Genomic DNA, 13,740 nt, shown 5'->3' with positions numbered 1-13,740 from the left:
ACGCAGCGCCGTAGTTGTCATCTGCAACCACTATTGACGTTATCACGAAGATTAGCGTCTACTGGAAATGTAGTTGCGATACCTGGCATAGCTCTGTGGTAAAATGCTTCATCGCCACGCAGAATGCCTGGGTTCCGATTCTAGCTGGGACCCTTAAATAAATTATTTGATTTCGTCGGGTCGACGGTATACCGATGTCGGGTATTTCTTAACGCTCACGCGTTACCTGTGACAATCACTTGTGGCACATACCCACATACTAGCGGCACATACCCGCCCGTAGGTACGTGCCACTGTCTGGCTGGGAGTGTTTGACGGCGTTACGCGACAGGATTGTGATATTATTCATGTCTTGATCAGCGCGTCATATTCGTCAAACCATCTTACCCTCTCATCCTAATGTTGGTTCACGCCAAGTTAAGGGGGTGACCACGAGAGCACCCAAGTGTTAGCGGTTAGTTAAATAGATAGATAGATAGATAGATAGATAGATAGATAGATAGATAGATAGATAGATAGATAGATAGATAGATAGATAGATAGATAGATAGATAGATAGATAGATAGATAGATAGATAGATAGATAGATAGATAGATAGATAGATAGATAGATAGATAGATAGATAGATAGATAGATAGATAGATAGATAGATAGATAGATAGATAGATAGATAGATAGATAGATAGATAGATAGATAGATAGATAAGCTCAAAGTCACCAAAGTTCGCTAAGAAATGCTTCGCATTTAAAGCATAGACCAAACGCATGCGGAAGAATAGATCGGAAGCGAAGCTTCAGTAAAACTGTAAATCGAAAGTGTCATTGCATAACAAGTTGGCGCCCTTGGTAGCAAAACTCACAACATTTGCATGACGCTTGCTGTGAACGGCTGTCCCTAGGCTCATTTCATTGGCTATTTATGTGGATGTACTTTGTTTAGAAAAAAAGTGTTTGGCGATTCAGAGTACTATGTATACTGTACAATTGACACTCTCCATAATACAGTAACTCAGAAATAATACGGCAACCATAGAAAAGAACTTTGGTGTTTTTCAATAAAAAAGATTGTTTAACGATTTCGAGTACATTGTACTCAACTATGGGAGCGCAGAGAGCCGCCCCTAAAAGAACAGGAAGAGTTTACGGTGTAAGCTGGCTTTTCAAGCATTTCTAAGCCCCGCTGCGGCTTTTCCGTTAGTTTCTTAACCTTTTTGTCTGTTGAAAACAAACACTTGCTGCAAGTTATTCCTCATTTGAAAGTGACTGCACTTGATTGGGAAATGAGTCAATTTTTATTGTACATTCATAACTCTACCTTCCTTGGCATCGTCGTCGTGTGCCTTTTAGTTGTGATCAATCAACAATATGACACCCTCGGTTACTGTCCCTCTTTCCAGGCTATGAAGATGAGGAATCGTAGTATGAACACTGCAGAATTGACGTAGGAAATATTAAATGAGAATCGAAGGAGCGCTGGTAGCGATTACAATTGCTTACGGTGCAGTTACTTTGCTGCGACTTGTGAGGTTAACATTGCTTTCTCACATAACCAGGACTTGGGGTAGTTGTTCACGTGATGCCATCTCACGGCGGTGTACCTGCGGGGCACAGCCTTAAAAGAAAAAAAAAACAGGCTAAAAGAAATCGTGTATCTCACGAACAAAGCTAGTCATCAAAGTAAAGTGACGTTTCCATATTTAAATACTTTATGGAATACTGTAGTAAGATTTTAGTAGCGTGACTAATTTTACGCAGGCTCTCATGACGTTTTAAGACTCTGGAATGCAGTTCATGCGGCTCTTACTAGCGGTCCTGCCCTGTATTCGAATGTCCGCAGAGCAGTGATGTAAATCATCGGGAGGAGGGAGGCGGTGTCAGGGGTAACTACTCCCCCCCTTTTGCTCAAACAGGGGGGAGGGGGCGCAGCCTTTGCAAAGGCCCCCCTTAAAATTTCTATTACAAAACGTCATACATCTGAATGGCATCACAATTTTATATAGCTCGTTGAACTTTTACATGCCTTTCTTGTAGCGTGTATCGTTGTTCAGTAGATCATCATCTGTATGAGACTATTGAGATCGAAACTACCGCTCGATCGGTTCTGAAAAGACTCAATAGAACAATGCAATTACGCGAGCTCGGAACCTATGTTTATTTATCCATTTTATTTTAGGGCATGATTTTAATTTTGATATAAGCGAAACTACAACCTACCACATTTACCAAAACAAAATGGCCGCATGGCAAAACGGCTGTACCCTCTTGTAACTTTTCTGAATTTATGCCTCTATACCAGAGATTATTGTAGTGCGATAATAAAATTTTATCACAATGCCCCAATGAGTTCCTACTATTTGAAACCGTGGGTACATTTTGATAGCCAGTTTTGCTTTTTAGATACGACAATTTTTCCGGCACAATTGGCATTCAGGTGATCCAGCTTGCTGCTACTTAAGAGTATCGGAAGCCCTTAGAACTGCGCATACTGTTATCTAAAAGTAAAGCTATGTTGACTGTCACATTTTTTGTCAAGCTACACGTTTTGACTAGGATGTTTCGTATTGGCTATTTTTTTCAGAAAGCATGGCTTATCAGTGAGCTTTGTTTACTACCAACAGGTCAGACGGATCATTATCAGGCGAAATCAGACGACGACCACTGCGCCCCCGGACGCTTTTGTGAGTTCGCATTCTGACATTCCATAATTTCATCTATGGTACAGTTAAGTCAAATACATGTAGAAAAAATATAACATACATACAAGATAGATAGATAGATAGATAGATAGATAGATAGATAGATAGATAGATAGATAGATAGATAGATAGATAGATAGATAGATAGATAGATAGATAGATAGATAGATAGATAGATAGATAGATAGATAGATAGATAGATAGATAGATAGATAGATAGATAGATAGATAGATAGATAGATAGATAGATAGATAGATAGATAGATAGATAGATAGATAGATAGATAGATAGATAGATAGATAGATAGATAGATAGATAGATAGATAGATAGATAGATAGATAGATAGATAGATAGATAGATAGATAGATAGATAGATAGACAGACAGACAGACAGACAGACAGACAGACAGACAGACAGACAGACAGGCAGACAGGCAGGCAGGCAGACAGGCAGACAGGCAGACAGGCAGACAGGCAGACAGGCAGACAGGCAGACAGGCAGACAGGCAGACAGGCAGACAGACAGACAGACAGACAGACAGACAGATAGATAGATAGATAGATAGATAGATAGATAGATAGATAGATAGATAGATAGATAGATAGATAGATAGATAGATAGATAGATAGATAGATAGATAGATAGATAGATAGATAGATGTGAACGAAGGATATAGAACAGGCAATGCGGTAAGTTTCAACTTCACTTTCACGGGCCCCTGCGAGAGGTGCATTTTAACCGACGTCTTCTGCAAGTCATGCGTGCATATAAATGCGTTGGTGCGATATATACTGCATGCGTTGTTTCAATCTTACACGCGTTGAATCAAACCACGCCGCCACCTCGGCACGGTCAGAAAGAAACAACTCGGAGAGGGTGTGCTTTTATGGACACTTCCAATTCACGAAGCCAGGTTAGCCGACTCGTTGATCCGTGAAAAACAACCTCCGCTGCCCTCAGCCACTTATTTCTCTCTAGCGCAGGAATAGAAACAAACCGTGTTTTCCTAGTACAGACCACTCCAGAGCATATCACTCCCTGACCCCGACGGCACTCCAAGAAAGAAGCGACATAGGTTGTACAGCTAGCTGACTTCATGAATCGAGCGTAAGATTGCGGCCTCGTAAAAGACTAGGCGCAACTTTTCTTTAGTTCAAATATTGCTTTTCTGAGAGAGAGTAAGGTTCTTTTTTTCTTTATGACAGTGCTTGCCAGTTCTAGCGTACACACCCCACGTGATTTGTGAACTCTACACTGCGTTGTACTATGCTGCCGTGCATACCCATAAATTATCAGCGCTGGTTAGCACTGTCTGATGTTATCAAACCATGGCTAAATTAAATATAATGTTGAGTATGCATTTGAATACTATTGCCTGAACTATCAGAAATTCTTACTAGCGCTGGCTAAATATCGGGAAGATTTGTTCAATGATGACTAGCACAGTTTCACGAACGCTATATACTTGCTGTTAGAATAGCGAAACGTTGCATTAGTTCAATTTCCGTCAAATTCACACAGATATGCACACAGACTAGAACCCGAGTCGGCTCTGCTTTACTTTTGCTGTGCTCCGCCCTGGTGGTCTAGTGGCCAAGGTACTCGGCTGCTGACCCGCAGGTCGTGGGATCGCATCCCGGCTGCGGCGGCTGCTTTTTCGATGGAGGCGAAAATTCCGTAGGCCCGTGTGGCTCATAGTTGGGTGTGCGTCAAAGAACCTCAGGTGGTTGAAATTTCCGGAGTCCTCCACTACGGCGTGTCTCATAAGCATTTGGTGGTTTTGGGACATCAAACCCCACTTATCAATCAAACAAATCAACAATTTTTTCTCAAATTTATCCAACGACAACTCTGCATTTTGAAGCCGTAAGGTCTAGTGGGGATGAGATGCAGTTTATTTTGCACCTTTACTATTTTCACCCACCAGTCCGTCACAGAAAAAAAAATTGTTGCTCGTCTAATAAAAGCTTCCCGCAAGACGTGAACTGTTCGCAGAGTTATCTCGAACAAACGTTTCTTTTATTTGTAATACACCAGCATGGTCGTGGTAGTTTTGTCAGATACTTCGACAATAACTTGGAAGAATGACCTATTGAGCGTGCGTGGCCTAAATAGTTTGCTTACTTTATTTTCAAATCTTTTTGGCAACATCACGCATTTTCTGCGGGTCAGGGCAAAGGTTTGAGGCTAACCTCGTGACGGGACCTTGCTGGAGGTGCGCATTGCAGCAGCACTGTTCGTTCGAGCATAGATCATTAAAAAAACACAAGGTTTACACAGTGTGTTTGACCACATGTATAGTTCACTGTAAATGTCAGTGCCCTTAACCAAACCATGAATTAAAAAAAATTAAGGAACTAGGAAAATCAATGTGTCTGCTTGGAAATAGGCAATTTCATTATCGAGGCACAATTGCTCATCATTAAGGTGTCTGATATATATATGATGACTATTTAGAGCCAGATAAATAAATCTGATTGTTTATATGGACCTAATAAATATTTAGAGTGTTCGTTCAGTGTGAGCACGTCGTGATGGATAACCGTCTATAGCGTACTGTTGATTATAACAAACTGCCACGTGTTCGGCACTCTGCCACATCGGAAGTTCGAAAGACTCCTCTGTTCATATGATATATGATATGATAATAATATGAAGATCATACGGAGGACCAAGACGAGCCGGAATATGCCTGCCCTAGCGTTGCACCCATCTGAGGCGCTAAATCCTGCAGCAAATCAGCCACCGATTTTCTTTGAAGATAAATATGGGGGAGAAATACTTGCTAACACTCACATGCGTTTTATAACTGTTAGCGTAAAGTCAGCTATAGTGCTCGTCATTTACTGCTAATATTGGATCACGTAAGTCAACGACGTCTTTCCGCTTTTACAAAAGTGTCATTGTCTGCGTCGAATCTCTTTCAAACGACTGGTTTGTCCGACAATATTTGTGCGCTTTCTTGCACATTGGAGACAACAGACGGGAAAATACAGCGCACATAGAGAAGCGTGTGACACCAATGCCAAAAGAAGACGCGAAAGGGGAACGCTTACACACTCAAATAATAATAATAATAATAATAATAATAAAGCTTTACTACTTTGCTCGTATACAGAATGCCCTGCCCGGTATATACGGGTCGTATACGGCGCGGATCGTTTAAGAAGACACCGATTTCTTGCTTTCGCGTTTTCTTTGCCCAAGAGTGACCGAAAAGGGAGTAAAGATTCCTCCCCAGTTTTTCTTCTTTTTTTTCGGCCTTTTGGCGAGTCTTCGGTACCGCTGAATATTCCAAGAGGTTTTAATTAAGGAACAGGAAAGGAAACTCCGACTCGCTCGATGGTTTACTGCTTCGACTGAGCTTTTTGCCGATCCTTCACGCCTCGTTAGGAACCGGGACCGCCCGACGACCCGGCGCGGCCGTAAATCTTTATCCTGTTTCTCCCCGGTGTGGCTGGCTTTCCCGCATTTATCTTTTGCTGAGCTCGGCAGCCAAAGCCATCCCGCACTTTTTTTTTTCCACCCAAACAAGGACGATAAAACATGAAAAACCTGGCGCGTCGCTTCCAGTGCGTGCCTGTAAAGGAAAAACGACACAAAACAAAGAACGAAGGAAATTAGAGCAGCTGCCTTTCGAAACTGTGAAAGATTTGTGCTTCGCTCCAGTAGAGTTCGTTTTGCTTTTCAAAGCCCGGGGGGCGTAAAAAAGTTGCCAATGCGCGATGTCTACAACGTTTACTCTTTCGCAGACTCGGCGTGCTCGGCTGCGCCATCTGAAGGCGCTCTGTCGAAGAAAAGAGCGGTCGGTGTACTTACACTTCACAGTCGTTGACTGCTACACCATAGAAGAAGGCAACTTCGTAACAAAGTACCCTACACCGCGCCACGAAGTTCGCCCGAATCGGGAGCGAAGCTGTGTTGTACGGGTTCTCCGGACGCGGAAAATAAGCCCCGCGGCTATAGCTCCCCTCTTTTTTTTTCTTCTCAGCCTTCAGATTAAGCACTGCTCGACAATAGCCTCGCTGTTTGGCTTTGCGCTTCGCTGGGTCTCCTGAGCGGTCTGCGTTTGAGACAGACGCGAAAGAAACGGTGGCGTCGGTGGACTTTTCTCTGCGGTTGTTGTCTGAGAAATCTTTTTTTCTCCAGGACGGCGAACGGAGCCCTTGATAGGGTAGGCTTTGATGGAGGTTGAGTCTGCGACAAACCGTCGCCTTGTTTCCCACCGCCTTCGATGGAAAACTTCCGAGAAAGGCTTCCTAAAAGACGGCACAAAACGTCTTGAGCTGACTGGTGTTTTTGCTGTCAATCTTTTTGCTCGGTGAATGTCATGGGACTTCTTTTTGTTGCGGCTGTTAACACAATTTTAAGAAAGGTGGCTACTTTTATTGTGAAGTCAGTAGCAGCAGAAGAACGAAATCAGATCTATAGAGCAACATTTACAGACAAGAAGTGTCAGTTCCATTAGATAGCGCCAAGGATGAACACAGGTCAAAGCCTATGCACTGATGACACGCTAAGTTGCTTTCAATTTTTTTAGTCAGTTGCGTTGTGTGCACTTCATTTCTGCGAGTGCATCAGCTAGGTTATAGGTTTTGCTGATAGCGTTTGCACCATTCTTGAATATGTGACAAGAGCTTCGCATTTGTGTTCATAGTAGCGTCGCAAAACTACGCAGCTACATCCATTAAAATGAAAGAATATTGAGCTGATTTTAAACATTAAGCCGATTGATCTTAACTGCCAAAGAAAAAAAAAGCTGCATGAGACTTGGCCAAGATTTATCTGAATGTGACACCATAGTAAAGGTTGCTCGGAATAATGCCGGATCGCCGTCCCATACTACACAAATTTACAACTGATGAATAGCATCATGGGCAGCGTTGTTATGTGTACTGCCGCAAAGTTTTGTTTTGTTTGTGTTCGTCTTTATTCAGCGCGATAAAAAGTCTGTGAGGACGTAGTTCATATTGATCTCCCTTAATTCAGAAACTTATTACTTACTGATGTTCCTTCAGGGAGAAACTTCTTGCCAGAATTGGCCAGTTCAGAGTTCACAGTTCGCCTTCATCCCACTCGTGGGGTACAACTCGTGGGACCACTCGCGGGATACCACTCGTGGGACATACCACTCGTGGGACATACCACTCGTGGGATGTCCCACGAGTGGTCGTGGAACTTCGGGATGACGGATTCAATCACAGGCTTCGGCAGCTGCATTTCAAAAAGAGCTGAACGCAGCCATAATAACACATTGTGATCACTGGACTATTGGACGAGCACTTAGCTCAGTACAATTGTACCTACAGCTCCGGAACATTTAATAGACTAGTCTTAACCAGACACTAGGCTCGATTCGTCAGTCAGCGTTATCGTTCTGAAATAACGCAGTTCTATTAAGTATCCTCAACTTGTATATAAAAGTAAGAATCGTCTGCTCTCTCGCTTATTTGTTTGTGTCATAGAAATTGTGGTAGAATAGGTCACAGCTAGTGATCCCGAATTCTTAGAACAATCAATACATAAAATTCCGTATTTTTAGTGTTTTTTTTATAGTGTGATTCAACTTGGTGCTTTTTTACAGGATCTGACGTCTATTGCCCGCTTTTTCTCACAATTTGTGACGGTAAGCTTCTGGAAATTAATTCATTTGATCGATCAATTATTCCGCAAATTTGTAAGATTTTCGAAGATGGCTTTTCACAAAACGTGATTTGCAAGAAGAATCAATCTGCATTTTCACGTTGAAGTCGGTTCTATTGGAATTGTGCAGAATGTCTGACCGGTATTCATTCCTTATGCACTTATCAAAATTTTCCTAGATACGTCGTCATTCCACCATTCAGAAGTATGAAATGTTTGCGCTGGAATACTCACTATGTAGAAGACAATATTTTTATTTTTTTATTTTTGAAGTGTAACATGCAAACTTAAACGTTTAAGTTTACATTTAAAATATGAAACATTTGTTTTTACGTGAAGCATATCGAGAGATCTGCGATGAAGTTCAAGTGGACACACACAGTATTGCTTGGAACGCTAATACTTTATAGCCCTTAGCATTAGTGACCAGTCTAGAATTCCAGAACCAATATTTTCACACTTGTACCTGACATACGGGAGAGAGACAAACGGCTAATATTTTTTTTTTTTTTTTGCTCACGAAATATGGAATGAGCAGGCTGTCTTACCATGTGCCACGCTTGCTCAATGATTTTGAAAGAAATGACATTAGAATAGAGAAAATTTCAAGAAGGGCACTAAAGTGGTATGTGGTTGAGCACTTCTTTTCAAACAAGTAGTGCGCGTTATTCTATCTCTATAAAATGATTTGCCTGAAATATAATATATTCTAAACTTTTCGGTGTTTTTTTTTTGAAGTTGAATTATTTACATTCTTAATTTTTTCATCAGCGTAGTCATTATCTTTATATATGAATTTTATGAATTCATAATAGTCTTTATAACGTACACAAATTATGTATGTCTAAATTTTGTGAAATAATCTGTGCTGTTTCATTATTGTACATTATTCCCGCTTTCTTTACGCACTGTTCACTTTGAACATCTTTTGTTTGCTCAAATAAACCGTATGCTTCATAACTGCGGTGTATTAATTTACATGTATACATTTACTCTCCTTGACTGCTATTTCGTGTATGAAAACCAGAAGTGTTTAGTAAACAATGTAGAACTGAAAATGTTTAGATGTAGTGCGTTATTTCTTGGCTGTCAAGAATTTGGGCAAGGACATTTGTCAAGCTATTAGATAGCAGCTTTTTGTTCTTGTCCTCAAGTTCATACCTTGCCGTAATAAATGCTCAATAAAATTGATTGATTGTTCGATTGATCGACTGGTATTACAAAGGAAGTCTTGTCGGTACATTGTCTCCAGCCTGGGGTTTCCTTTCTTCCATAATCATAGATATCTACAACCTCAACCAGCCTGGGGATTCCTTTCTTCCATATTCATAGATATCTACAACCTCAACCTTCCTGTAACCTCTTGTTCTTTTCTAGATCGCCAGAATTTAGATCGTGCACATACTAAAAGCAAGATAGATTTTTACATTTTTTTATTTTTAATTAGCGACCTTCCTGTGGTATTCTATTATTATATTTAGTATTTCACACTGCCTTAAATTGCGTTTCACTCGGACACCTCACATTACCTTTCTCTGTTAGCGAGTGTGCTTCACTGCAATACACGCTTTCTCGATCAATATCAGCGCCAAAACACGGCTTCAGCATGAGATTCTTGTATGCGCCTCATTCTTCACATAACGCGATAACTGAGCACGTACGCGTCGATCTTCGCGAATTGCTTTGCAAAAAGTGTGCTTCCTCTCACAAAGTGTGTAGTTGCGGCAAAGCACGCTCTACAGGCGTGCCACCAATTCATTGAGGCCGACAGACACCGAATTTTATTGAGACAGACACAGAACTTCATCGAATCTATTGGGGCTTTTTTTGTTTGTGTCTGTGTCTTTCTGCACTGTTCACCAATAAATTAATGCAGCTTGCTCATTTTTCCATCCTAAAGGAGAGGTATCGTACACCCCGATTTATTGACTGATTGATGTTATTTTAACGCTCCAATATGTTCTTGCATCACCCTCAGACGGAGTATTTCTACGCCAGAATGGGCATCACCGTCGTAGCGAGCATCGCCAAGGTAAGCTCCAAACGTCACAGACCAAAATGTTTCGCATGATTCCGTGACGATACTTATGTGGCTACTCGTGATTGTTCCTCAATCGTCATCCTAGTTTCATTCTTATAACTTCGTCATACAGTCTTCTTCATGCGTTTATAATATTGCAAGCATTTTCAAAACAACATCTCATTATCATCCCACGTTGTCGTTGACATAGTACCCAAGAGGTTACAACGACGTCAATCGTATGGCCATGCCATCATACGAATCATCACACGATTTACCCTTAAGAGGCTCTGGAAAGGGAACTACGTGAGGGCTGTCACTGTAATTTGAGAACAGCACTTCGTCACTTACCTAAAAAATTAAATACAGAGTAGTGGAGCATACGCACCAACGCATATGCGCCTTCGGAAGACAACGAAAAGCCCGTGCTCTGATTGCGCGAGAACCTGTGCCGCCTTTGCCAGACTTGCTGTTCGCCCATTTTCCGTCGCGACCTCGTTGCGACTCCTCTGTTCGAATAAACATCATCACATTTGGTGGAGGCTGCTGAGATCCCTAAGCAGACCTGGAGCTCCGCTCTCGCAAGTTGGCCGAAAGACCACCGTACAACATGACTGACGCAGTCGCCAACCAGCCCATCCCAGCACAGCCAGCACCATCGGCTGCCCCGTCGACCTGCCCCGGTGCTACCCGTCAGCGGGACGCACCAATCTTCAGCGGCAGTGGTGAGCAAGACGTCGAAGACTGGCTCTCCTTGTACGAACGCGTGAGTGCCAGCAACAAATGGGACAACGACTCTAAGCTTGCCTATGTTATCTTTTACTTGGCTGACGTCGCCAAGCTATGGTTCACCAACCGCGAAACCGCCATCGCCAGCTGGTCCACCTTTAAGACCCTCGTGACCGAAGCGTTCGGCCGACCAGAGGTCCGCAAGCTCCGCGCTGACCAGCGTCTGCGCCACCGAGCCCAGCAACCTGGCGAGACCTTTACTAGCTATATTGAGGATGTGCTCGACCTCTGCAGGCGTGTTAACTCATCCATGCCTGAAGAAGAGAAAATTCGACATATTCTCAAAGGCATCGAGGATGGCGCATTCCAGATGTTGCTGGCGAAAAGCCCGACCACGATGGCAGTCCTCGTAAGCATGTGCCAGAGCTTCGATGAATTGCGTCGTCAGCGTTCCGTCGCCCGACAGAGTGTCCCATCACCAGATTCGATCTCGGCCGTCGCACTCGCAAATGGGAACGTTCACCAAGGAACTCTGTCGAACCAGATTAAAGACTTCATCAGGGAGGAAGTCGCCCGACAGCTCTCCCTGCTGCCGCATAGCGATGCACCCACGACAAGCCTCCCTTCGAATATGCAGCAGGCCATACGCACTGAAATTTGCAATGCCCTCCCTACAGTTCCGGCCTCTTACCCATGCACTTCGGTGCCATCTGATCTCTCAACTGCTGGCTACGCACCAACTGCGCCGCCTTCACCTCTCTCAGCTACGCAGCTGAGGTCGCGCGGCCCCCACCGCATCCAGTCGCCTTATCGGCTCCACCTCCTCCGGCCTCGCCTCCAGTTTACAGGCCCCCACCTCGCTTTTTCCGTCCATCTAATGAGTGGCGCACCTGAGACAATCGTCCCATCTGCTTCGCGTGTGGCATCGCTGGACACATTGCACGCTTCTGCCGCCGCCGTCCCACACCTGCGCACGCATACTTCGGAGCTCCTACTTACGCACCGCAGCAAACCACCACGTCTGCATATGAACAGAGGCACTCCGACTCGGATCACCACCCATCTACTGCTCGTTTCCCATCACCTCGTCGCCGATCGCCATCGCCTATGCGTCGTCGACCACCTCCTGAGGAGGGAAACTACTCAGTGCAGTTCCGGAGGCAAGAACTGCACCTTGTGCGCAATTCCCAAGGCCTCCATTTTCACCGCAAAATGTTGTTGATGTCGATGTTGAGGGAGTCACCACATTAGCGTTAATTGATACCGGGGCCGCCGTTTCTGTGATGAACGCAAAATTTTGTAGGAAACTGAAGAAAGTGACCACATCTCTCAGTGGCTTGGTGCTGTCCACGGCTAGCGCGCGACGCATTCATCCCTCGGCTGTGTGCGCGGCGCGCGTCGTCATCCGAGACGTTTTGTACGTCGTACAGTTTTTTGTTCTACCATCTTGCTCTCATGACCTTATCCTGGGTTGGGATTTCTTATCACGTCCTGAAGCTATCATCGATTGTTCCCGTGCCGAAGTGTCCCTTGTGCCAACATGTGAATTTCCACCACCCGACCGTTCTCCTCTGCTCTGCAAACTCATCGCTGATGACGACATCACCTTGCCTCCTGAAGCTTCGGTCCCTATTAGCCTTTCATGTGTGGCGCAACTTGACGGCACGGTGGTGTTTACGCCATCTCCGGTTTTTACTGAACGCAAGGGCATCGTTCTCCCATTTGCTGTTCTTACGATTGCGTCTGGTTTAACCGTAATGCTGGTCACCAACCACTGCAACTACCCCATTGGCTTACTTCGTGGTGAAACGTTAGGATATGTGCAACCTGTCGACCATATCGATGATATTATTCTTCCCGACGAAACGCCATGTCACATTGCTGCAATCACTCATGCGTCTGAGCCATCAAGTTCGTCAGCCTTCGGCAATGCTATTGACGCAGACCTTCCCCTCTCGCATCACCACCAACTTGTTGTTCTCCTTAACAAGTTTCGTTTTCTTTCGACTTTCTAGAACCTGCTTTGGGCCGCACCACGACTATCACTCATACTATTGACACCGGCTCACATTCGCCTCTGCGACAGCGTCCTTACCACGTTTCCGCCGAAGAGCGCCGCGTCATTACGGAGCAAGTAGATGACATGCTTAAACGTGGAGTCATACAGCCTTCTCAAAGCGCTTGGTCATCACCTGTGGTTCTGGTCAAGAAAAAAGATGGCACCGTACGATTTTGCGTGGACTATCGCCGCTTAAACAATATTACGAAAAAAGATGTCTACCCGCTACCACGAATAGACGATGCTCTTGACTGTTTAGAAGGCGCCGAGTACTTTACATCTTTGGATCTGCGTTGTGGGTATTGGCAGGTGCCAATGGCTGAATGTGATCGCCCTAAAACAGCCTTTGTAACGCCGGATGGCCTATATGAGTTCAAAGTCATGCCATTTGGGCTCTGCAACGCACCTGCCACATTTGAACGCATGATCGACACCATCTTGCGTGCCCACAAGTGGAAAACCTGCTTATGTTACCTGGACGACATCGTAGTCTTTTCCTCTGATTTCCCGACACATCTTGCTCGCCTCCACGAGATTCTGACGTGTCTAACTTCTGCAGGCCTACAACTTAACTCCAAGAAGTGCCACT

At 44.1% G+C, this 13,740-nt stretch overlaps 1 protein-coding gene across 3 annotated transcripts in view; it reads left to right on the top strand.

Annotated features, from left to right (window-relative positions):
• LOC119174446 (venom serine carboxypeptidase) overlaps positions 1 to 13,740 on the top strand; it is a 103,519-nt gene that overhangs the window by 86,957 nt on the left and 2,822 nt on the right. For 2 of the 3 annotated variants that reach the window (XM_075895630.1, XM_075895629.1), the window contains 3 exons: positions 2,620 to 2,679; positions 8,285 to 8,326; positions 10,322 to 10,375. In XM_075895630.1, coding sequence (XP_075751745.1) covers positions 2,620 to 2,679; positions 8,285 to 8,326; positions 10,322 to 10,375 — 156 coding nt within the window. Of the gene's footprint in view, positions 1 to 2,619; positions 2,680 to 8,284; positions 8,327 to 10,321; positions 10,378 to 13,740 lie in introns of those variants that run through there. The other variant, XM_075895627.1, reaches the window with a different exon arrangement.

This window comes from Rhipicephalus microplus, chromosome 5 (assembly GCF_043290135.1).
Source record: "Rhipicephalus microplus isolate Deutch F79 chromosome 5, USDA_Rmic, whole genome shotgun sequence".
Lineage (NCBI taxonomy): Eukaryota > Metazoa > Arthropoda > Arachnida > Ixodida > Ixodidae > Rhipicephalus > Rhipicephalus microplus.
Note: the sequence above shows the minus strand (reverse complement) of the source record. Positions and strands in the feature narration are given on the sequence as shown.